This window comes from Lynx canadensis, chromosome C1, assembly GCF_007474595.2.
Source record: "Lynx canadensis isolate LIC74 chromosome C1, mLynCan4.pri.v2, whole genome shotgun sequence".
Classification (NCBI taxonomy): Eukaryota; Metazoa; Chordata; class Mammalia; order Carnivora; family Felidae; genus Lynx; species Lynx canadensis.
This window is the reverse complement of record NC_044310.1, coordinates 113,354,189-113,381,406: the sequence shown is the minus strand read 5'-3', so window position 1 is coordinate 113,381,406 and position 27,218 is coordinate 113,354,189. Positions and strand designations below refer to the sequence as shown.

At 39.5% G+C, this 27,218-nt stretch overlaps 1 protein-coding gene across 2 annotated transcripts in view; it reads left to right on the top strand.

The window, feature by feature from the left end:
- Positions 1-27,218, top strand: part of CNTNAP5 (contactin associated protein family member 5) — a 798,355-nt gene that overhangs the window by 633,163 nt on the left and 137,974 nt on the right. For both annotated transcript variants that reach the window (XM_030326880.1, XM_030326879.1), the window contains exon 14: positions 14,464-14,620. In XM_030326880.1, the coding sequence (XP_030182740.1) occupies positions 14,464-14,620 (157 nt within the window). The remainder of the gene's footprint in view (positions 1-14,463; positions 14,621-27,218) is intronic.

Here is a 27,218-nt window from a genome sequence, read left to right as displayed (position 1 = left end):
CCTCTAATGAATATGAGACTTGCAGCCATCAGTTATGTTTCGAGTACAGAAATGAATGAAGAGGGGATTTTCGTTTGTTCATTAGCACTATGAAAAAGCAAACTCACTTTGTCTCCTTCATGCTCTCTTTCATGAATTTGCTCACCTATTATAATTTGAAAGGAAACTTGATTCATGTAGGTATTTACACAATGGGTCCCAGGTAGCTCTTTTTTTTTTTTTTTACCATAATCAGGTAATATCTCGTAAACATCAGTGACAGAATATTACAAATAGACTTGTGATCAATTCTTCTTTTATTTGAGATTGTGTTTATGTATTTAAGATAGAAACATTGAAAATTATTGTTGGTAGTTGGTCAAAAAGAAGGGATGGAAGAGAGAAGGAACTAAAGAAGGAAAAACAATTCTGGAGGGAGGTATATAATGGAGAGCGAGAAGGAGGAGAGAAGACGAAAAAAGAAAGGAAAGGGAGAAATGGAGGGTGAAAGGGAGAGAATGAAGGGGAAAGAGAATGAAAAAGAAAAGGAGAATCAGGAGGAAAGAAAAAATTAAACAGAGCACCTGGGCAAGAAAGGGCATGGTGTGTGTATGGGTGTTTATTTCTAAAGTTCTGTAATTTACAGTTGAATCTGTAGTAGTTGATCAAAGGGACAGGAAATACTGAGTGCCTTACATAAACATCCTTACCCTCTGTTACAAGGTTTTCAACACTCAAACACACACACACACCACATACACACACACCACAACCCACAAAAGATGCCACCAGCAAAAGGAATTTACAGTATGGCTGGAAAAACTTGTGCTGTAAACCACAGTGGGTTAGTTAGTGTCTTGATAAATGGTACAGTCACTTAGAGGTCATCTATTAACATGAATGGTCACAACCACATTTTGATTAGCAATGAGACATTTACTCCTTTCCCACATCAGCACACAATTACTGATGTATCGAATGCCTTATTTAGTCAAAGACTAGTAGATATTTGGGGAATACGTACGTGTGAATATCTGTGTGTATATTTTATATACATTCCTATAGGATCATGAGTAATAAATGTGTTTCAGGCTTTGTGAGGAAGTATTGGAAAATACTGATGGGACAGTCATGCCCACCAAACAACTTAGGAAAGAATGGACAGTTGGGAATCTAGGCTTTTTATGTAGTTGTGTGTAAGTAATAGAAGAAATATCTATGAAGAAGGACAAGGAAAAACTCTGTATCTCCAAGCTAGGCCCATCGAAGGGTTGTGGGTGAGAAAATTATGGGTAAAACAGCTAAGTGGATGGATGAATGGATGGGCTAATGAGTAGACAGATGGAGTAACAGAATGGATAGATGAACACCTTCATCATTTTCCATCAAAACAAATGAAAACTGAGCCTGGGAGAGTCATTTGACCTGGAGCGGGAAGGTAGTAACTTTGTTTTGTGTTGTTCTGCTTTTTGAGCCAGAGTAGCCAAAATTAAGAGAACTTGAACTGGCCCTTTCTAATCTTTCCAAGCTTGGAACAGAGTTTGTTAAAGAAAAGGAACTGAAGTGGAATGGGCATGGGAGCTAGAGGAAGCTGGATCACTACGGGACATAATTCTCTGGTGAGCCTTCTAGGAATTCATGAGAAGAGCAGAGCAAATATATCTAACTGGATTTATATTAATCCAAACAAAAGAGAAAAAAATTAGTTCATGTTTATTTCAGTGGCCTTGTTCTCAGTTGCAAGTTAAACGTAATTCTTAATAGGTATTTTATTCATCCCCTCCTATCATTATATCTCTCTTTAGATGGAACTGTAAAACATAATGCATGTGGAATTAAACCTAAAGCTAAGTGACTCATTAGTACCTAGCAGTCTGCAGTGTCATCAAACAAGAATTCTTGACAATAACAGGAGGGTGGTATCTGAACCTTTTCGAATGAGTTTCAACCCATCTGACCGTGATTCCAAAATTTTAGCGTGTAAAATTTCAGTGCTGTCGCTTGGTGAGTGTGATAGAAATGGAGAGTCTTGGACTCTGCTCTCAGAGTGTTTGGGAAAAGACTGTGAGCCCTGGTTCTTAGGAGCGCACCAAGTCATTCGGATTAAAGTCAGACAGAAACTACACTTTGAGAACAACCGATCAAAGATTTCTAGAAATTCTAGTCAGTGCCTATTTACTTATTAGCCTGTCACTCCTTAGGTGGCTGTTGAGCAGTTATAAAAACTCAGGCAAATTGGCTTTCTCAGAAACAATGGTAATGATTAGAACATTTATTTTTGCAGGTATTGTTTGTTTGATTGATTGTTAGATAAATCAAAGGTATACCAGTATAGTTGGGAAGACAATATAGTTTAGAATATCCCCAAGAGAGTTGGGGATACAAACTCAATAAAGCCCTCCAGTTTAGCCAGTAAAATACTTACTTGATGTGTACTCTTATAATTTTGACTCAAGACCAATTGCTATAAAGATCTATAATACCCTTTCATTTCTAGTATTATAGGACTAGGTTTTGTTTAATAAAGTAAAAGTAGAATTAGAATTTGGAGCCTTTAGACTTAAATTCAAGTCTTCCTTACCTTGCAATCTTGGGAAATACCTTAATTTTTTATTACCTTCAATTTATTTGTGAAATGAGAATAAAAAATCTTCACAGAGTTGTTGGGATGTGGGCATTGAATGACATATTATGTGAACCTTGTTTGGAAGGCTAATGGTATGGAAATCCAATTTTATTTCACTAGTTGGAAAACAGAAATGGCAGATGTCTTCAAAAGAAGAATGACTTAAGAATTTTCCCCAAGAACTCTGCTTTCCACTAAACATTACCCTGCTTTTTTTTCCTCTTGACTCTCCACATGTTACTTAAAATTCTACTTCAAATGTATTTCATTCTGAGTTGCATTAAAGATAATTTTCAGGGCGGCTGGGGGCTCAGTCGGTTGAGCGTCCGACTTCAGCTCAGGTCATGATGTCACAGCTCGTGAGTTCCAGCCCTGTGTCGGGCTCTGTGCTGACAGCTCGGAGCCTGAAGCCTGTTTCTGCTTCTCTGTCTTCCTCCCTCTCTGCCCCTAACCCCTTGCATTCTGTCTTTGTGTCTCTCAAAATAAGTAAACATTAAAAAAAAAGATAATTTTCAACTCCCCCCCCATCTACTATGTTGTGAGGTCCCTATTGGCAGGGCTCCTGTTTTGTGTTTTTGTGCTCCAACCAGACAAGTGGCTTGTCCACCGTAAGTGTTTTATGCCATTTTGTGAAATGCACAAACTGGTGTGTTGACACCTTTGTGTGTGGTGACTTCATTCTATGCCACATTTATAGTCAGCACTTACTTCAAGGCTTGATAGGCTCTATTGCTAAAATTACAAAAATACTTAATGTCTTCAATGATGGCATAAAATGCCAAAGATGAATATACCTATATAAAGACTAAAGGCGTCACAACCATATGTATTTCTATAACAATATTTTGCAAAATCTATTTTTAATGGAATCTGTGGGAAATCCTTCTGTGCTAATGTTTCTTTTTCTTGGCATTTACTCATTTATTTATTCAGCAAATACGCATTTGGTTCTTGGCCCAAATCAGGCATATTCTACATTCTGAGGATACAGTCATGAACAAGAATAAAAAGCCCTTGCTTTAATTCAAGTGAGGGTTGACATATGGAGAACATGTTAAACAAACAAACAAACAAAACAAACAGAAGTATGGTTTCAGGAAGTGGTAAGTACTTCTAAAAACATAATGGAGTGATTTTGGAGCACTTTAGTGTCAGTGAGGGAGAGGCGAGATTTCATTTCAGGATCTAGTCATACAACACAAACAGCCACTGTGAAAACCCATGAGAAGACAGATCTGGGCAGGGGAGAGCAAACCAAAAACAGCATGTGTAAGGGCCATGATAAGGTCGGTGAAGTTGGAATGGGCTGGAGCCTCTAACACAATGAGACTGAGAAGTCTGAGGGAACCAGATGTGTGTGCTCTTGGGGGCCATGGTAAGGAGTTCGGATTTTGTTCTCAGAATAGTGTAATACAGAAGGATTTTAACCAGACAGATAAGTTATCTAATATGGACTTTAAAAGCCCTTGTTTTTTGTTTTAAGAACAACTTTCAGGAGATAGAACAGTAGCGGAGTTAAGGATTTTACTTTTGAGTCTGTTGCAATCAGCTACACACCTCTCTGTGGCTTTGGCCAGAAGCTGTCATTTGCTAACTGAGTGACCTGGGGGAGGTAATTTATCCTTGGTCTAAAGCCTTTGTTTCCTCATTTGTAAAATGGGATAGAAGAATTTACCTCATAGGGTTATTGTGGAGATTGAATAAGATAGGATATAAAAAGTGTGTAAAACTGCCTGAAATATTTTAAATGCTCAATAAATGCTGGATGTTTTAAATTAAGATTACTTGGAGCGCCTGGGTGGCTCAGTTGGTTAAGCGTCCAACTTTGTCTCAGGTCATGATCTCACAGTTTGTGGGTTCAAGCCCTGTGTCGAGCTCTGTGCTGACAGCTCAGAGCCTGGAGCCTGCTTCAGAATCTGTGTCTCCCTCTCTGTCTCTCTCTCCCCGTCCCCGACTCATGCTCTGTCTGTATCTCTATCAAAAATAAACACTAAAAAATAAAAAGTAAATGAAATTAGGATTACTAGTATTAAATAGGTACATTTGCTTTCGTCCCCAGGTTTTTGCAATTCTCTATTTTCTATGACTGTCTGTGGACATTAGGTGATTTACTTTTAACTCTGTTTCTCATGCGTTAATGTTTTTACTATATTCATCAGTATCACTTAAGCTATGCTATGGTGATAAATATACCACACCCTAAGTCTCTGGGGCTTCACACAGTGATGGTTTGTTTCTTCTCACATTACAGTTTGATGTGGGCAGGGAAATCCTCCTCCATCCTTCTCACCCAGAAGCTACTACTGGAAACTACTACTTTCAATTTTGTCCTATCAGAGAAATTGTGTGTTAAACCAAAGATCTTATATTCGTGCTACAGTGGTTATTTTCTTATTGGTTCCCACACGTATCCTAACTGGTCATTTTCTCCTGCAAGGCGCATATCTCCACACGTTTTTTTGTACATTGAAAAGTATAAAGTTCCATGACTATTTGTGAAGGTGAATGTTCAAAACCTGAGCCATGGAATGGTGGGCCTTAGGGACCCAGAGCTGTGAGCCCAGCTTTGCCCCCAGTTACCATATGACTTGGAACAAGTCATTAAACCTTGTGAGGACTCCTCATTGTAGCCCTAAAGATAAAATACACTACTTATTGCAAAGTATTATTATTTCTTTCACAAATCTTAAACAATATAAATATACTTAAGTTCATTTTGTCTATCTGTTTGCCAACCGGGAAGAATCCGTGTGCTCAATTTTAGAGAGATTTGTCTAGTCCTGCTTTAAATAACCCCATCAAAATGACTTTTATCATTTGTTTGAGAGGACTGTATCATCAATCTTTCCTGCCCACCCCCTCCCCCAGACTTTTGTGCTCACTTCAATTTAAATAGGCAGGGAGAAGAGAGCATTGAACAACATTATAAAAATGTTAATTCCTAATGTCACCGAGTAGCTCTTAATCACACTATTAGACATATGTTCTGATTTAATGATCCTGACCAGCAAGCAGTAAGACCAAGTTTGACTTTGATGAATGTGTACCATTATTTTCTGATATGGATGAGGTTGTTTTTCTTTCTAACTAAATGTTTCCTCAGAAATGATATTTTACTTAGAAAGAGCATATAAAATGCTTTCCTTGGTGGCCAGAATCATCTTTCCTAAATTGGTGTGGTGTTTCGATGATTGTATGTGATCATAGAATGAAACATTTTGATGCAATCACTTGTAATTAATTATTTGCCCTTTCAGGGTAGGTGATGTCTTTTCTCCCTATCTTATTTGTTGAACCCACAATGTTCAACCACAGTCAATGAAATAAGATATCTTTGGTATGTGCAGAAATCTTCTTATTTCAAACTGTTGCTTTCTAAGGATGCTGTAGCGAATTTTGAGTCCCCTTTCTTTGTGTCTCGTAACTACACAGACTCTTCTCCAGTGGCACCACCCCTTTCAACACCAAGCCTCTACTCAAATGGCCACGATTTTCATGAAATGAAACCATTTCCATGAAACCTTTCTCAGGACTCCTGGACAAGGTCTTATAGTTTCTTATTCTGGACCTGCCTAGGAATTTATTAACTGCCCTATTTTGGTCCTAATCTCATTCTAACTTTCATTTCTCTCAGCTGTGTACATGTCCTTCTTCCCCTAAATGTTATGAGCTCCTTTGAGGCAGTGGACAGTCTATTAAAATTTATATCACTAGGATACATACCATGCCCTTCAAATCTTCGTACAGCATAGAATAAGAAATAATTAAATGGAATTATATATGTGCATATATGTGTGTGTGTGTGTGTGTTGTGTGTGTGTGTGTAAGTTTAAAATCTTGTATTGCCCTATGAGTGAAAACTGGCACAGACGACAGTCTAGTGGACTGGACATTGGAATAATTCTCCAAAGTTCTTTGCACAATTTCTAACTAGAGTGCTGGGTGGGAGACTTGAACCTAGAAGAGGTGAACTGGGACTATCACATTGGGAAAACTTACCTAAATTGTAGGAAGATCCAAGCACCCATATTTGAAGAGGGCAAAAGTAGCATGAGAGTTCAGGGTTCCATCGACAGTAATTGACATTGAGTTTGGGGACAGACTGGGCTTGAGTAAGGATATGGGAGGGGAAGAAGGGCAACTGCAGAAGGGGATGAGGAGTGACTTCTGAGCAACCGCTCAAGTGCCTCTACGCTACTTACATATATGGGCAGAAGATAGATAATTAGTTGGGCCAAAATAGAATTGATGTTTCTCTTTATTTTCCTTAACCACCTATTATTTTCCCTTTATGTGTTTCAACCAAATTGCAAATCCTTTGAAAATAGAGCCTTCGATCATTCTATTTACTTCTATAATCCCTACAGAATTTTTTGACATGGTTGATATCTAATTTGTATTATCAGTTATTGTCACAATAGTGTTACCTAGCCAGTTGCCAAACTAGTGGCGTACAGATTCAGTACTTATGCTCAGCTCCCGCATCTGTGCATCAGGTGGGATAAATGTACTCCGTATGCCACATTCTGAGGCCACACTGGAGAGGTGGTGGCAGTCTGCAGCATGTTCTCGTGGTCCTGTCAGAGAAGATCCCCAAGGGAAAGTGGAAACATTTGCATGACTCTTTAAGGTCTAGACTCTGAACGGACACACTGCCATTTCTGTTCGTATTCAGTGGGCCAAAGTGACTAAAAAGACCCAAGTCTAACATCATCCCTGGATAGGGATGTTGACAACTCCCATGAACCCACTATACCAATATGTAATGATCGGTGTGGACATTGTTGAAACCGTAAAAGAAGAGACAGCTAAGTCTTTCTGTTGGCACCCTGAGGTTACCAGAATTTAAGGCCATGAGCATCCTACCTGCAAACTGAGAAATAAATAAATAAAGAAACACAATAAAAACAATGACAGCGGCTCAACACGGTAGCACTGTCTGTATATATTTACAGAATTTTCCACCTCCTTTCTGGTTAGTTTGGAATTATGTTTAGACTGTTCCTAGTAGTGGGAAGAGCCAAATTCTCTTGGCTCTAGCTCCAGTTACCACTGAGAAGCGCATTATTTTCCCAGATGTCAAGACTTTGGTTTTAAAACAATTGCAGGCTTGAAGATGGCTCTCCGGTTGAATTCCGTTCAGCAGCTCGTAGTGATTAAGTCCTAGAAGTGTTGCAACGAACCTGCATCATGATTTCTTTTAATTTCCTACATTAAGAAAATCATAAGTTGAACTAAGCAGGTTACAGGTTGGGTTTCTGCTTAGAATCCTATCAAACTCCTTTTGATTTTTATTTCTCCTTGAACTCTGTCTCTGTGTATATCATATAAGTTCACGTTGGAAGAAACTTAGGGGCAGGATGATGTGCTTATGCACTTATTACCAAACCTTAATACTTTTCTGATGCTGTTCATAAAGTAGGTACTACGGACTCAAATTTCTGAGTTTAAAAGTGAGGATAACAATATTGCTCCTTGTCTACCTCCTCATATCTCTCTGTCTCTCACTTGCTCTCTGTCTCTGTCTTTATCACACACACACACACACACACACACACACACACACACACACACATTCACTGCCTCCCCAAACTCAAATTCTTGTTATAAGTTATTCTACGATATGGGTTTGTGTCCATATTCTTTCACCCAATTGTGAGAAGTATTTTCCAAGTTTATTTTGAATTGTCTTCTTGAGGATAATTAGAATAATAAGAACTTAGTGTTTTTACAATGTAAATGCGAGTCAAAATACACCTAGAAATTTCTACATGCGCCCAAGGATGGAGGAAAGGCTGCCGGGTTTTGGACTTCACCCTGGCTCTGATTAAGAAAGAGTCTTGCTGTACTGAAATAACAGAAGGCCGAGCTTGACAGTTAAGGGTTATTATGGGCAAACCTAAGACTACATACCCCGAGTGGTCTTACTGTGCCAATGGGGTTACGTGGTGGTTTTATACAATTACCTATTTTAACTTGTTTGTCAAATACCTAGCCGCATTGAAACGGAGAACATTTGAGTTCCCAGGAAATGGACATAAAAACAAAACAAAACAAACAAACTATGAGTAAAAACCCAGAAAGATATAGAGCATTTGAAAGGAGGGTATTATGCTAAGTATGCTAAGTGAAACAAACCAGGCAGAAAAATACAGATTCCATATGTTTTCACTCATATGTGGATCTTGAGAAACTTAACAGAAGACCATGAGGGAAGGAAAGGGGGGAAAAATTACAGAGAGGGAGGGAGGCAAACCATAAGAGACTCTTAAGGACTGATAACAAAATAAGGGTAGATGGGGGGTGGGGGATAGGGGAAAGTGGCTGATGGGCAGGGAGGAGGGCACCTGTTGGGATGAGCACTGGGTGTTGTATGGAAACCAATTTGGCAATAAATTATATATTTTTTTTTAAAATGAAAGGAAGTCTAGCTTCAGGGCATAAACTGTGCTTTCAGTTTGTGTGCCGTCTCTAGCAAAACCCAATGCACTCGTGATGATGTTCTTGAAATTCCTGGCAGGGAAGTCCTTAAAGGCTCAGCAAGCAATGCTAGTATTTAAATTCTTGTGGTATTATTAGTGCGTATAAATGTGTAATAGATATATTTATTTATTGTGTTGTCTTTATTTTAGGTTATGTAAGAGATTATCCAATCACCTGTAGTTTCTTAGTTATCTCTCACTTAAATCCACTCATATGGTTTTGCTGTAAGGTCCTAAGTTTTTTTAACCATACATTATTTCCCCACATGTCAGAGAACAGTGGCATAACATAGGATTATAATAACTTGTAGACTCTTGCACAAGAATGCTTGGGTTCAAGTCCTCATTCTGAACTTTCTGGGTGTATGGCCTCCAGACAGTCATTCAAACCTCTTTTGCCTCGGTCCCTTTGCCTGTACAGTGAAGGATAATAACACGTAACTCCTAGGATAACAGTCATGATTAAATGGGTTAATACATGTACAGCATGTTAAAAAACTGCCTGTAACCGAGTATATGCTCAGTAATGTTTCTTATTGTCATTTTTATAAGCCCCATGATAAATGATTCATCTTGGTTTGGTGCTGGTCTGTTTGATATTAACAAAGGGCAAGGGATCACCTTCTGTGCTCACTACTGCCATACACTGAGGTCATTCACTCTATACCATAAACTTTTTCAGGAGGGTTTTTGATTAATATATATATATATATATATATAGTTGTATACATGAGGTTACATAACAATAATACGAAGTTACATAACAATAATAATCCCAAATGCACAGAAGTAATGCAAATAAATAAATTCTTTAGTGATTTTTGTTCTGTATGCTGCATACTGAGGACCTCACCACCTCTCCCAGCCTCAGTGCTTACTGCTGAGTTTCTAAGAGAGGGAGACACAGAATCTGAAGTAGGTTCCAGGTTCTGAGACGTCAGCACAGAGTCCAATGTGGGGCTTGAACTCACGAACTATGAGATCATGACCTGAGCCAAAGTTGTATACTTAACCGACTGAGCCACCCAGGTGCCCCCAGTTTAGAGTTCTGATCCATTAAGTAATACTAAGTGTGTATTTAGCTCCAGAGGAGCCATTTACCTTATTTATACCTGTCCAATATCTTTGGAGTGACATTTCTGTGTTAGGGAAAATTCACACCGTGAGTCCTGCCTCTGTAAGGAGTCAGAATTTGCATCCTCAGTCTCCCTTCCAGCTGGGTTGCAGAGGTGTCCTTGTGCTTTCCAGATCAGGCCCCTGTGTGCAGCTCTGACTGGGAAGCAGGCTCTACACGGAGCTTCTGTTCTGCTGGTTGGGGTTGAGGGCCACAGAAACATCTCTCTTTGGAGGGATGGGGCCTGTTAACCTGAGATGCTTAGGGAGGAGTGGTCCTGGCACTGGCAGTGTAACATACTCAGATGCATAGGTCTCCAACTTTTAACTTTCGGGGACAGTGAGCTAGGCAGAGCTCCCTGAGCAGGCCAGTGAGCAAGGTGGTGAGCCCATTAGCCAAAAGCCCATTACTTCCTTGGTCACGGTTCTGTGGCAGTCTGGTATCTTCTTAATAAATACTCCTTGATGGGGTGCCTGGGTGGCTCCGTCGCTGGAGCATCTGACTCTTGGTTTTGGCTCAGGTCATGATCTCAGAGTTCGTGAGTTCAAGCCCCGCATCTGGGTCCACGCAGCTGGTGTGGAGCCTGCTTGGGATCATCCTGCTTGGGATCCTCTCTCTCCCTCCCTCTCTCTCAATCTCTCTCTCTCTCTCAATCTCTCTCTCTCTCTAAGATAAATAAATAAACTTAAAAAAAGTTGGACTTGGAACTATCAGAGTGAATTCTTAGTTTGTAGGCAAGAACCTGATTAACAAATGTTCTATTTTGCCTCTTTCCTGATATTTTTTTTCTTGTTAAATGTTCCAATTAGAGTTTCCGCAAAATTTGGAAAATCGTTAGTTTGAAAACCTGGCGATAGATTTTAGGAAATCCCCTTATTTTACATTGATCCCACACTCCCTGATCCTTTACATTGAATGTTTGCATTGTTTGCTGGGTTCTTCTCTAGATGACCAGCCACATGTCACTTGCTCCTTCCTTGAAGTTTTGCTCAGAGAGTATTTTTTTTTATCAAGTTCTATCCTGACCACTCTCAAACTTCAGCCCACACTTTTTTTGCAGCCCACTTTTTCTAGCCTATTGTATTGTTTCCATACCTCTTGTTCCTTTCTAAATATTAAATGTATTATTATTATTATTATTATTATTATTTGTTTACTGTAATTACAATGTAAGATTGGGGGAGAGGGGCTTGTTTTCTTTGGTTGGTCGGTTTGGTTCCTCTTAAAGTGATTTATCCCAAGTGCCTAGAATAGGTCCTGGGATATTATAGATCTTCAGTAAATATTTGTTGGATGAATGTTGAGATATATCTACATATTTATAATTGTGCTTTGTTCTTTCACTTTTTAAAACACCTGGGCAGGTGAAAATAAACCGGACTTCCCCAGTGGTCAAAATGTGCAGCTAGGGTGTAGACTACCCTTCCTGACCACATCATTAGTGTCATGAATCAAGGCAAGTCCCACCCTTTTTGATCCTGTTTCCTTGTTGCTTACGCTCCATTTAGTACTCCTCAGGAAAACAAACACAAAAGTGGAACATCCAGGAGGAAAACTGAGCAATGATGGTTCTGCTTTCAGATTTCTGCATATGAGTGTGTGAGTGTGTGTGTGTGTGTGTGTGTTTCTCCTCTCTGTCGCTTCCTTTCTTCTTGCTCATTTACAGTCATTCAGTTAAAACAATTTAAAACCTTAATACTAATTTTCAGACATGAAGAGGGGACCTTAAGCCTCGGTTCTACAAGACACTGATGGATTTACAACACAGCAAAGACTTGAGCTGCTGTGGAACTTCTAGGGGCTTAAGATAACAAGTAAGCATTGGTGAAACTCCTAGGAAGCAACATAGACACCAGAAGCTATGCACAGATTGATTGTCCAGAACTCATACCGTTAGTAATGATGCTATTAATATGATTACAACTTGGGGTGCCTGGGTGGCTCAGTCGGTTGAGCGTCCGACGTAGGCTCAGGTCATGATCTCGTGGTCTGTGAGTTTGAGACCCGCATCGGGCTCTGTGCTGACAGCTCAGAGCCTGGAGCCTGCTTCGGATCCTGTGTCTCCATCTCTCTCTGCCCCTCCTCCGCTCATGTTCATGCTCTCTCTCTCTCTCTCTCTGTCAAAAATAGATAAACATTAAATATAAATATAAATATAAATATATATATATATATATATATATATAATTACAACTTTTGTTTAGCTCACAAACAAAAATGATCCATGATGACATTGAACATTACTATGGGATCTGGATTCTAGATTATGGAGGAGACGACTGAGCAGTGTCAGAAGGAGCTAGAGATGAAGAGATTTCTTCCCATTTCTTGGACCCAAAGCCACCATTGGTAAACATATCACATACACAATATTTTACCCTCGTGTTGCCTGAACTCACCCACTGGAAAAATCTCTCCAGGCCACTTGTACGTGGCTTATCTAAGCTAGGATTTAGAAGCAAAGCAATTCATTTGAACTAGTGTTTAATGATTTACAGCTGTTTGAAAGTAGGGAAAATGGATTTATACCATTGAGAATTAGTCTTTAAAAAGAAGGTACTCACTAACAAACATCTCTAACTTGAATTCTAGCTTAAAAGATAATAAGGGGGCTTGGGACATTTTAGGCAGAGTCAGGAGTGGTATTTTGGCATGAGTTTGGTCCTTCAGGCTGACCTCCCTCTAACTCGGTAATGCTAAGACTCTTCTGCTTTTCACAGCATCTTGCTTATGTTTTTCCAATGACCTACTGATTCTTGGAAGTTCCAGATTGTCACTTCTCTCCCTGCTTGCCTCAGTGACTTTCATAAGGGTATTAGCACTGAGAGCGATTCTTGGAAAGTTGTTGCTATCTGTGCATACACGAATGGTTTTGTAAATTATGTGTTTGTAAATCAGAAGTTGCATGTGCAGTTAAATCTTGACTTGGCAAAATTCCCACCTAGTAACATTATCAGACAAGTATTATTCTACTTTAAAATGGCACGGCATTAAAAAATGGCCCCTCATAAGCATTTCTTTCATTTTTTAAATAATCACATATTAAGTGCTTGTTGTATGATAAACAGAAACAAAACAGCAATTTCCAAAGGAACCTGGACGTAACTCCATGAAGACAAAAATGCATAATCCATGTCTGCCTACAACCCATGACTTGGATTCTTATGATAATTATCATTTTTGAGTAATAATTTTAATCTAGTGACATATTCCCAGTTATAAAGGAAAACTCCAAGAGATTTTACTGAACTTAAAAAAAAAATAAATTGCCAAAAACAAGACTCCAAAATAGTTTTCTGTTTATTATATAAACCAGAAATCAGAGTTTATATACCAGATGTATAGGTTAAATATGACATTCAGAAGGAATTATTCGGCCCACCCACACAATTGATCTTCAGAAGGTTTTATTTTTTTTTTCCTTCTAGTCTTTGAACTTGAAATATATGACCTCTGTTTAAACAAGTTGGAAGCTATGGTAATCCAGGGTACCACCATTCTTTCCTCACCTTAGTGTCCCTCTGCCCTCAGAGTCTATGAGAAACTGAGACCAATCTTGGCCCTCATGCTGTTATTTTACCTTTGGTAATTTTATAAGGAAATTAATTATTGTATCTGTAACTTAAAATTTTTTGGTCTGAAATCTAGCCCAATTTAATTAATTGTGATACCTGCCTGATTTGAGTTTGTGACCCTGTCTCTGACCATTGTGATTAACTTATATCCCACTACATAAATACTTTTCATGACAGTGTTGTTTTTATCTATATCTTTATATGTATATAGATATGGGTATGGATATAGATATATAGATACAGATGTGTGTATATGGATACATAGATTTGTATGTATGTAGATAGATAGATAGATAGATATACAGGGAGAGAAGAAAGAAAGAAAGAAAGAAAGAAAGAAAAGAAGAAAGAAAGAAGAAAAAAAGAAAGAAAAGAGAGAAAGAAAAGAAGGAAGGAAGGAAGGAAGGAAGGAAGGAAGGAAGGAAGGAAGGAAGAAAAGAAAGAAAGAAAAAGAAAAAGGAAAGGAAAGGAAAAAGAAAGAAAAGAAACAAAGGGAGAGAAAAGGAAAGAAGAGAAGAGAGGAAGTGAGAGACAGAATATATATAGTATGTGTATGTATATATGTATAGATACATATTACGTATATATAAGTATATACGTATATCTATCTATCTATATATATGTACATTCTTCAAGACACTTTCGTCTCAGCTTCTGACACCCTCTGCAAACTATCTTGTCTTTCAGATGGAACACCATTTACCTGGTGGATTGGGCGGTCTAATGAAAGGCACCCTTACTGGGGAGGTGCCCCTCCTGGGGTCCAGCAGTGTGAATGTGGCCTGGAAGAGAGTTGCCTGGACATTCGACACTTCTGCAATTGCGATGCTGACAAGGATGAATGGTAATGGGGATCATGATCTTTCTGCAGTTGTGGAGGAAACACATTAATTGATGCATAAAATTTCCCCCAAGAGAAAAAGACATGGTTGAGAAATTCAATATAAACTAGGTCCCCCTAATGATTGTGATTGTTTGTAACTTGGAAAATTGCCAGCTCTAGTACTTTTAGGGCTATCACTGAGGTTTGTAACATAAAACACGTCACCTCATCACCACCTTCTATTCTGAACGTTTGTTTTTTTCACAACAGAATGAAATGTAACATTAAGCTTTGTCATGTAGTCAGTGTTTCTATAATGTGTGGAATATAGCTTCTGGGAGAGAGTGGGGGAGGCAGAGATGTGTAATCATACAAACTGTGTCTTCATTCTCCCATTTTCCCACTGATGTTTCAGTCACCGGCCCACCCTCTCCTGGCCAATACAATGATAACAAAGGAAATTTATATTTATTGAACATCTACTTAATCTTCACACACACAAAAAAAAACATACTAATTCCTTATAATTGCCTCACTTTTGCATCTTAAGGTTGAGGAATGTGGTTTACAGAGAAGTTGAGTAGGGTCACTGACCCACATGTATTAAGTGACGGATCCAGAATTTGAACTCAGTTATGGCTGGGGCCAGCGTCTCTCTTCCTCTCCCCTACCTTATTGCTTTTGTAAGGTTAAGACCCCTTGTCCTTCAAGTGAACTACCTGTTTTTCACTGTATTATGAAAATACAGAACATTTCCAAGACCATTTTGTTGTCACTAAATTTCAGGCATTCTTTAGTTTTGGCTTTGTAATTTTGCTTGCTTCATGAAATTCTGCTCAATTAAGAATTCCTAAGTCCAACTGCTTTCAACCCACTTAAAATTTTTTAAGTACTTTTTCTCTGGTGTTTAAATTGATAACAGCAGAGACTGTTTTGAATAAAACTGCAGGTAGAGTCAAAATCTAAATTCAATGAGGAAAGGACCAAACACCTCCACCAGGTTCTTCTAGATGGGCCACCCTTTCAGAACGTTGTAGGGCTGCCTGGGCCCTGAGGCAAGTTACCTCAAAATCTTCACATGGGTAAAATCAAACAAAGTTGACTGGAGGTAGGATGGACTTCTCCATTCTTTGGGCCCCCACTTTACCCTGCGGTGCCTTCTATCATAATGTCATGAAGACCTGCAATCAATTATAACTCATATTTTGGATGGGGACTATGTCTTTTAATATTATATCCCTCAGGATCTATCCCTTGTGCAGTAGAAACTCAGTGGTAGTTAACTGAATAAATGAATTTAGAAGACCTCTGAGGATGAGGGATGACCACAAAATGGCTCCTCCAAAGCTTGAGAGATTTTTGTGGAAAAGTTAAATGGTTTTGTTGCCAGGAAAACATAGTCAAAATGATCTGCAATCAGCAGCTTAGAATCACTCACTTTTGCATGATTTATTAATTCCCCTTCTCTATGCTTGACATCAGAAATTATAGATGTATACACCTAAATGGAAACACCTTTCTTTCATCATGTATAATCAGAGAAGTTGATATGGGGCAGTAGAATATAAAGAGAAGGTGAAGTGTTTCTCCTAATTACCTTCAATTCACTCCCTAGTGGCTGAACTCTTTGATCTTTGCTCACTGTTTCATTTCCTGTGGTGTGGCCCTTTGCATACAGGACACTGCCTCAGTGCCTTTCCTTCCTAGGGAACAACTGACCAGGGCTGGGCTTAATTTATTAAGCAATGAGGGGCAGTGGGAGAGAATGACATCATATTACTTAAAAATAGGCCACCATGTTGATATGTTTCCACACTCTCTTCTCTAGGATTTTCCACTGACTCTCTCTTTTATTCAGATTACACCCTCTTCCTCGTTTGACCTGCTCACTAGTTCACTAAGCTTTGAACCCTTTATAAAGTGTTGACTCAACTTCATCATCTAGGCTGTACCCAGAGGAACACTTCAAAATGTCCTTTCTGTCAACTCTGGTGTCATCATACCTCTATCAACATAGAAGTTATTGCATTTTTCATATCCTTTTCCAGTTCCTTTAAAGCCAGGGAAAAAGCCCCATTATCTGCCACTTTCTGTGGCAAACAACCTTTATTAGAGGCAGCAGCGTTTTATTTTAGATATAAATTTTGTTTAACAACCCACATAGCAAAGATCAAGAGAACTGACCAGACCTTTCTTTTGTAAAGATGCCTACTTCACCAAGGCTAGAATAACACATTGAGTGTCTCAGGGCAAAATCCAGGTGAGATCAGGGAGTTCCTTCTGTCATTCTTATGAAGGAGCAGAGGGTGAGATTCTGATTTAACTCTTCTGGATTTCATTCCTTTGTCTTCGGACAGTCACACACTCTAATATATTGAGTCTGGAAAATACCCTGTTATAGAAGCAACTGCATGTACTATTCCATTTGACATTTACTCATGTATCACCTGTTTATTGAGTGCCTAGTCTATGCCAGTCAAGCAGTCTGCTTTGCAGAGAAAGCCAAAGGCATTATAGTCTCTGCCCTTGAGGAACTCACGGAACAGTGAGGGGGAAAAAATACTTAGTTAGCAATATACGGACCTTTGTGATGAATTTGGTAATAGAGATAAGTATAGATGCGCCCAGACCTGTGGTGGATATGGGCTGGGACAAGTGGCAATTAGGTTTTGAAGGACCGAAAGAAGTTAGCTAAAGTTAGTATAGTATGGGTAGGTAGAACCTTCATATGCTCAGACAGGGAAATGTGAAATAATATAAAAATCACTACTTCTCCTACACACAAATATTTTGGTGTGATTGTTGCCCCATTTTCATGTGGGGGATTTATAAGAGAGGAAGACAGGAAAGAAGACTAAATCCAGATCAAGAAGCTTCTTGTATTTGAAATAGTAATGAGATCCCTTTGTCTATACCAAGATTGTGGACACAGAATATCCTTTCCAGTATGAACCCTGCCAGAGCCTTGTGGAAATGCATTCATCACTTATCTATTCAAGTCTATTATTTAATGCAGAAGAGAAAAGGATAAAAGCACACAGGATTGTGAAATAGTCATGTTTTTGTTTTTCTATCTTTTTTTTAACATTCTTCCAACCACATTCTTAGCTTCCATGTGGTCAAGCTGGCTTTCCACACATCTCAAATTTTTGTTTCAGAAGAGAGTGCCCCTATTAGTATCGCTGGTGTTTCAAAATGCTCCTAAGAAACCTCAAATATATTTATATTGTACAGTTCCCTCAAGTTTCTGCTTTTGGTAAAATTGATCAGAAAACTGATTTGGGCTGGTGGAACATCTAGCTGATAGCATTTTGATGTATTACAACTTCTGGGTAATATTGTCGCTTAAAAATGTTACCTATCATGCACTGAAGTGTTCTTGGCATTTTATGTGCTCTATTTCATAGTGTCATCCCCATAACGCTTGAGGTGGGTTTTATCATCTTTTTTGCCCAGAAAAGGAAACTGAGGCTCTGATATGGTAACCTCAGTTCAGATCACGTGCCTAAGGGGGCAGGGTGAGATTCCTGCTGAATCCAAGGATACGCTTGGTTACTACATAAAAGGAGCCACCAATTTGAGATTTTCAGTTGTGACAGCAGGTGAGGATGCCAGAGACCTCTCCCAGGGCTTCTCCAATCACATCGTGGCAGCCTGTGGGTTTCCTTTTGCTAAAACAGGCTGCTCTGGGAGGCTCAGCCATCTTCCAGGCCTCTGGTAGTTGATAATAGTTTATTCTGTTTTAATCAACCTCTGGAACTGAATTCAGACCAAGTAAAGGGGGAAAATGAGCATGTGGTGGGTGGGAGGGGAGGTGAGTCAGCCCAGAAGACGGAGGTGGATGGAGGGGAAAGAAGAACTTGACAAACACCAAAAGCACAACTCTTTCTTAGAGTAAAGGGAAGCGTCAGTTAGGCATCACGGTCAGGTGTTCTATCTCCAGGGGTTTCTGTCTCAGCCAAAGAACTAAACAGAAGGAAAAATTTAAAAAAAAGGAAGAGAAATGAGAAGACTTTGAATGAGTAACAGTTTTACAGTCAATGATTGTAAAGGAACTTGTCTTCAACTTAGTGGTTTGACGTATAGAAATCTTGCCAATCGGGTGTTTTCTGATCCCATTACTTCAGACTGATGGACTGTGGGGAATAACGAAGGACACTGGGGGCAGTTCCAGGCTGGAGAAAGCACAGGGACAGTGGGGCTGTGTGGGTGGGAAGCTGTCAGCCAAGTAGAGGGATCCAATGGGAGGAAGGATCCAATTGGAGGAGGCAGGGAGATCCTCCTAAGGGTCCCTGTTGGTGGGGGCCCATGGCCCTAATGAGGACTTTGCTCAACCAAACAACCAGGTGGAATTGAAATGAAGCTCTGTTGCTTAACAGTAGAACATTTTTAAAAATTTATTCATAAGAAAGTATAGACATTTTTATATGATTTTCAGTAACTCTGTTCTTTGCCTCTTGTCCTTGATGTACCCTTACATAAAGCGATATGGTACAAGATAGGAAGAGAAAATGGTATAAGGTTTAAATTCTGGTCATCTGGTCATCCAAAAAAAGGGAATCTATTATTCTGTTTCTTAAAAAAATATATATACAGGATATTTTTAGATTTTTTTTCAGTATATGGAATCCTAAAGCTTCAAACCATTCTTTTGCCATTGATTCCACTTCTCTACCACAGAGAAATTATTTAATAAATGGTGTCAAATCCATGAATGAACAATTGAATGTCTTCCGTTGGGCATATTTTTACTTTCTGTAGGTCAGGCCATGGTCATTGTAGGATTAACTGATCTTTATTTCATTGTTAGCTGTTATCCAGCCTTTATAACCTCACAAGAAACATTCACCCAAAGTTTAGCCTAAACTTTCCGCCACACATTCATTTCCCTTCTGGCTCTCAAAGAGTAGTTGGAAGTGGCCACTGTGCTCCAAAAGTTATCTTTTTATACATTTGCCTTCAGCTTTTCTCTTTGGTAACTTCACATCTAATCCAGTCCCAGGACTTTGACCTTCACAAAGACCCTTCCTGCTTTTCCCACAAGATTTACTGAGACAGTTGCCTTCAGGAGGAGGATGCTGGATACACCCAAGGGGTTTAGGATTCTGCTGTTCCCCCACATAGGCTGTTCTGTGGTCTCGCAGACCTCCTTTCCTCAACCTTCCACCCCTGAGATTCCCAGACTTGGGACAGGAATGGTGCCTCATTCTTGGTAGTGTCCTAAGATGGCGCAGGAGTCCTGAATCCTGAGAGAAAGGAAAGGATCACCTCAGAAAACACTAAGATTCTATGTTCTTTGCTGGTTAAATTTTATTATTCATGAAACTGTTTATGAGCTGTTCTACTGCCTATTGAGTTTTGAAAGTGCGTTTGTTCCTAGCAGGCAGAAATTATGAAAGCTTTATCTGTATTTTTACTTGCACTCTATGAATTCCCACATTCATCTAGTACTATAATCAGGGCCTGCACCTCATGTTAGAGAGAAGTATGCATGGCACATGGTAGGTCCTTCATGCATTGACTGCTGAAACAAGGAATGAAATAATGAATCCATGGGGTTTCCTTTCTCCCCATCCTCTCTCCCTGGCCAAATATGCCCTTCACTTACTAGCTATTGTCTGCTGTTTAATTCATTACATTTCCACTTAAAATGTATATCCTGGGGCAACTTTCTTTGGCTTGTTTAAACTATCCCATGACTAGATTTCAGATCGTTTTTAGACAGAATGTGTCGTGGTGCATCTATTCTCTCAATAGAAAGCATCACATACTCAAGAAAAGAAGGAACAGCACAAAAATGGGGGGAAAGAATCTATATCCAGAGGGTGATAATTCAAAAGTATACCACATCATTATTTTATAGAATTCTAAATGGAGTGAAATAGTTGATATCGTACCAAAGACAGCATTAGGGATTGTTTTCTGTTTGTTTATTTGTTTGTTTTAGTTTAGTGCTGCCACCATCTATCATTTCTTGGGAAAATATTCAATATAAGGAATTTAAGACCTGTTGGTTCTAGAAAACAAAGCTCAGTTATAAAATACTTGTTAGTATTTTAGACTCAGACTTTTATTACATCAGTTCTCTGTCAGGCTGTACAAATACAGTCTCTAAATTGTCTGTGGAATCGCATTACTTGGGTAATTGCAAAATTGTGAGTATCAGAAATAGAACTCGAAGTCAATATGAAGGTTAAGAGTTTGCATTTATATAGTATATTTTATATAACATTTTGATTCGGATTGTTATTGTATAACAATATATTATAATTATACCGAAAAATGCAGTGGGACTTTGGCTTCTATTTTCATTTGCATACTTATCACTAAGTGTACAGCATTACTCACCTAACAGTAGCTCTTACTCAGATCCAAATTGCATGAGCTGCTTACCTCTTTTATCTGCTCTACAAATTTGCTCACAATTGTCAGTTCTGACTCACCCAATTTAGGTTTCTATATTTAACAAAGCATAAGGGGAATATTTCTCTTGATTTTTTTTTTAAATTTTAGGAGCTCATTTTCATAAAATAAATCCATTCTATTATATACTTACTATAAAAGCTCAAATGTTTCAGAAATATTTAAGCAAAAAAGTAGAATCTCCTTCCTCACCACCACTTGGAATCCATACTTGTGCTCTGTATATATAATCTGACACCTAAAGATAATAGTTGGGCACATAAGGTACTTCTACATATAAATATCTTCCTATGTGTATGTCATATTCACTAAATGTGAGATCATATTGGGGTGCTTGGGTGGCTCAGTCAGTTAGGCGTCTGACTTCAGCTCAGGTCATGATCTCGCAGTACACGAGTTCGAGTCCTGCATGGGGCTCTCTGATGACCGTGCAGAGCCTGGAGCCTGCGTCAGATTCTGTCTCCCTCTCTCTCTGTCCCTCCCCCCACTCAAAAATAAATCAACATAAAACATTTAAAAAATGTGAGATCATATTAAACATATTATTCTGCAGCTCACTTTTCTCACATAAAATATGTCTTGGAGAGCTTTTACTTGGCATCATTAAATAAGCATGAAAACAAGTATATCCTGTCCATTTTAATAGCTGCAAAGTATCCATAGTATGTCTGTATCATAAGTTATTTTACCGTTCCTTTATGATAAACTTTTTCCTTGTCAGTGACTTTTCACTCTTAGGGAGAAAAAACGCTGCAGTGAACATTTTTGAGTCTTGATTTGCAAGACTCTTTGAAAATTATTATTTCTACTGCATAGACCCTTAACTTAAAACTGTCAAATTATCCACTTTTCTATTTTGGTAGGTGTGGCCAAATTGCCAAAGGGACTTAGGATGTTACCCAGACCACAAAGGGGATCAGTTCAGATCTGGATACCCTGACTCTGGGGGACATGCTCCTCTACCTGAGGAGGAATATGCAGAACTCAGTAGAGGCAAACATGGCCACAGAGAGAGACACCAGGTACAACTTCTTTTTGCTCAGAACTTGCTGGACACCTTAACCAAGTGTGGACAGCTGTGATGGGCCCCAGGTGATAATGAGTTCCTCTCCACTTCCTTGTCTCTGCCTTGGTCATTTCTGCCATGACTGGTATTGCTTCTGAGGTCCATGGGGACTCTGTAGGCTAACTACAGATAAATCCTAGTGTTTTCTGCATTTTTCTCAAACTGTAGAGTCTTCATCATTAAGAACAGGAGGAGCAGGAGAAAAAGAGTAGGAGAGGGAAGGAGGAAGAGAGAAAATAGCTCTATCTCCTTTGCAAATCTGCCTTATAGATTTGCAGTAAAAATAGCATGAACTAATACCCATAATACACCTGGAGCACACAACTGGGGTGCCTGGGTGGTTCAGCGGGTTAAGCAGCCGGCTATTGATTTTGGTTCAGGTTGTGATCTTGTGATTCGTAAGATTGAGCCCCACACCGAGCTCTGTGCTGACAATGTGGTGCCTGCTTTGGGGTTCTCTGTCTTCCTCTCTCTTTGTCCCTACCCTTTTCACATGCTCTCTCTCTCTCACTCTCTCTCTCTGTCTCAAAATAAATAAATATACCTTAAAAAAAAAAGAACACAATTGTAGCTACCTTTGCTGGCAGCACCCTCATTTTCTGGATATAAAATGTAATTTATGTCTAAGTAACATTTTATTATGTAATGAGATGATCAAATCCTGGATTTGTCATTTAAGTAACTATACAGCCTAAATCATTTAGCCTCTCTGAGCTTCAGTTTCCTATTTTATTTAAAGGAAAGAAAGAAAGAAAGAAAGAAAGAAAGAAAGAAAGAAAGAAAGAAAGAAAGAAAGAAAAGGGGGAGGGAGGGGAGGGGAGAAGGGAAAGGAAGGGAAGGGAAGTGAAGGGAAGGGAAGGGAAGAGAGAGAAAGAAGAGGAGAAGAGAAGAGAAGAGAAGAGAAGAGAAGAGAAGAGAAGAGAAAAAAGAAGAAGCATATCTCTGGTGTCTCTATTGAGTCCTGGCTGAGTTAGCAGTAACTTCTGCATCTAGCTGATGTGCCATATATTTATTTCTCAAAAATTTGTTAGTCATCATTTTATTATTTTCCCTAGTTTTCAGTGTCTTAAATGGGAGGAGGAAATATTGATTTATTGAAGTTAATTTCTAAGAAAAAATACCTACATCTATGTCATAAAATAAATAGAATTAAGTAGCACACTGGAACACTCATAGGTGAAATGAGGAAAGAACAATGAAGGCCCCTCTCCCCAAAGACAGGGCTGCCCTCTGAAAGTTCACTAGTTAAAATCGTCCTGTAATGGATGGGTCTTCCCGCAACAGAAATAAACCAAGAGATTGCTTGTAAATGTGTAACCGAAGAGTTTGTGGGCTCCCAGAACTCCTGTCAAGGTGACCCCTGTGTAATCTCAGGGAATGCAGGGCTGGAAAATGATTGCAAATTAGTAAACTGAAACCTAGTCAATTGAATTGTATCTGGTGTGGAGAAAGCCTGTGTGAACGGAATGGGGATGGTCAGCCGGAGACCCACGGGGGCAGCTCAAGGACTCAGGGTCAGTGCTATTATTCCAGCACGGTTCAGAGAAAATGTAGGCTAACTGTGGGAAGGAGCAGTGTCCCCAGGCGAAGGAGGGCGACCAGGATACCAGAGGAGCAAGGTGATGACAGCAAAAGTGTGCTGTTCAAATCCTGGCCTCTCCACTTGAAAATGATGCACCCTAGGAAGTTCGGTCACCTCTGTGAAGCTCCACTTCCTCTCCTGCACAAGGCAGGTGATGATTACAGCATTGTCATAAGGATGTTCTGTGGACTAAATGACAGCATGTGTGAAAATCTACTTTTATGCTCACATGGCCAGGGAGAGGCAAGAGGCAGCTCCCATGTTCACATTCAGCGATAGGAGGCACTCAGCTGAGCCCCAGAGCCAGCAGTAGGTTCTAAGAATAGCAGCCTTAAACTGGAGTAATGCCTCTGACCCCTGGGTCATTTTCTTCAGAACTCACCCTCCACGGGGACGCCTGGGTGGCTCAGTCGGTTAAGCGTCCGACTTTGGCTCAGGTCATGATCCCAATGGCTTGTGAGTTCAAGCCCCACATCAGGCTCTGTGTTGGCAGTATGGAGCCTGCTTGAGATTCTCTCACTCCCTCTCTTTCTTCCCCTCCCCTGCTCGTGCTCTCTCTCTCTCTCTCTCTCTCTCTCTCTCAAAAATAAATAAACATTAAAAAATTTTTAGAAATAACACTCTGTAAAAGGTAAGTGTGGTTTTAATAAGAATTTTATTGTACACTCAACCCTGTTAAATATTTTGGAAGTTGGACCATACCTCTAAGAGACAGAGACCTCTTATCATAACCAACCAACTTTTAAATAAGAGTATGAATCATGGTTCACATTGCTGAGTATGTTTCTGGGAGTCTTATGGTGGAGAATGAGAGCAGGAAGATAGTAGTGAGCTTGACACCAGAAAGCCAGTGTAGGTAACCATCACCAAGGCCTGGGCCAAGACCCTGGAGCTCCCTCTAAATAAAACTGACGCCTGGAGGGTGAAGATAAGGCAGTTGGATGGACAGACATAAAGCAGGTGAGCTTGGTGGAAGTGGTTGGTGAAGAATGAGGGAGGAGTGAGACAAAGAGAGAGAGAAGACCTGTGTGTGTATGGCCTCAGTCACTGGGAGAACGGAGCCGTGTCCTTCACAGGACTGAGTAACACAGACAAGTAGAGGAACAGATCCCTGGAGCAGCGACAAGTGGAGGGGGCTGGGGCATATTCGTTAGAGATGACAGTTGACATCCAAGGAAGGTGTTCGGTAGGCAGCTGAAAGACTATGTGTTCATTGTGTCTGTGACGGGAAGGAAGGCAACGCTGTGAAATGCTGCCACAGAGTGGAATGAGTTAGGGGCTGACATATTCATGGAAGTTAGCAATTCAGTGAGTGGGGCTGCCATGGCATGAAAGGAGAGAAGGCTGGTTGGGGGAGAAGAGGGCCAGGAGATAAAGAGGGAGAATGCAGACAGTTCTGTGAAGAACTTTCCTGGCACTAGTGAATGCTACTTCTGTTCATATCCAGAGCAGATCAGTCAAACCAGGCCTCCAAAAATCTCCATCTGTGGTAGTGTTTTCTTAATTAATTTTATACTCATAGAATCTTGAGGGTCATGAAAATTTCTTAATAATAAGGTAATATTGGGTGGACTTTGGCTGTATTCATATACCCAGTCCTGGTTTTGTTTTCTCCCATCTATTTGAGAAGAGCACTCTGGTTTCAAGTTTCTAGAATGTTTTAGAAGAACTATAGTTTCTGACATGTTTAAATATTTGCAAAATTGTCTTGTTTTGCCCCTCATGTTTCTTATGCTGGGAATGGAAAACAAGCCTCCAGACATGTTCTGGTCAGCATAGGGAACAGGGGAATAGATATGGCCTCCTGGTGTGGACTTGCATATGTGGCCACAGTCGATGCTTGCATTCGCTTTTTTGACAACCAAGTGAGAGCCAACCTTCAGTCTAATCCCCTATGTCATTTTTATTAGGAAGTCTTAAGAATGAAGACCAAAGGGAAATAATTGCCTTAACCAAAGTTAGGGTGGAATTACTGGCAAGCATCAATACAGTTCTTCAGACTTGCAAACTTGCTCATGGGCATTTAGTTGGCCATTCTTCCCACCCAGCCATAGAAGGTGAAGGGCATTATGTCACCAGCTCAAGGGAAGGGTGTGCTGAGGGTCTTGAGACTGATGCACTCAGATTCACGCACAAGGGCTTCAAAGTTAGCTGGGGCCTTAAGTTTTTGCATAATTTTCTAGATTTTTCTACCTTATGCATAATGCTATTTATTTATTTATTTATTTATTTATTATTTATTTTTCTTTGGAGTGACTGAAAGCAATAACAATGTAAAAAGGAAACAAAAATCTCTCTTGATAGGTTGAGTTACCCAAATGACTCTACTAAAAGCAGCTTACTGAGCAGAAGTGAACTAAAATTGGCTGATGAAAAAATAAATGACAGCATGTGACTTTTCACCATATTTTACCCCAGTGATTCACTAAAGAAATCAGTGGCCCCTTTTTGCCTCTGCAATTCTGAATTTGGTAAAATCCCAAGATGCAGATAATAAAAGGAAGGGGAGACCACATTTCCTCTTACATGTCCTTTCATTGACCCTTGTGTGTTTCCTGAGGACCATATGTCTGTCCTTTGTACCCTTGCAGCCTCCAGAAGCTGGAGTCACTGACTGCCTTCTGCTCATTCATGCCAACCATGAAGCTCCCTTTGTTATTTTTCTTTAAAAAATTCTTTTTATTTCACTTTTTTAAAATTTCAAAACTTACAGGGAATTCTAATAATTATTGAATCCCCACCTTGTGTTAGTGTGTGGTTTTATATACATTATCTCCTTCCATTTATATAGTATCAAATTGGTATTATTAAAAAAAACAAATTGATATTATTATCCCCATTTTAGAGGTAAGGAAACTGAGGCCCAGAGTGACCTCACTGACATTTTATAACTAGTGTCTTGAGACACATGGATTCAACCCATAACAGTCTGGTCAAAATGGCAGTGCTTTTCCACTACAACACAATGGCTTCTGCACTTATAAAGTACTTAAGTGCCCTGTACCCTTAGGAATAGGCTCGCATATTGTTCCAAAGGAAGACAAAGTCTATAAAATGTGTGCCCTTAAGAAGGTAAGTTCAAACAAAAGAGAAAGGAAAACAAGTCAATGTGTGGAAAGAAATGTATAGCTCTAGACTCCCTACTTATCACTAGGCACCACCCTAATTTGTATCACTGGGTATCATCGTATGGTTAAAATCCACCACCAAAGCCCCCAGGTATCCTACCCATTGATGCTTTGAAATCATACCTATCACTCACAAATTGAATTAAATCCACTTTTCTTCTCCCTGTGACATTAGGAGCATGAATAAATACGCAAAATATTGTTGACACCTAGATTGCTCATAGTCTGCACACAACCCTCACCTGCATTTTATTGGCCAGTGCAGTGTTGGCTCCCACCATATCCTTCCTTCCTTCCTCCCTCCCAGTCACTTTCTTTCTTTCTTTCTTTCTTTCTTTCTTTCTTTCTTTCTTTCTTTCTTTCTCTCCTTCTTTCTTTCTTATAGAATTTTAAATCCTTTGTCAAGGTTTAAAAATTGAG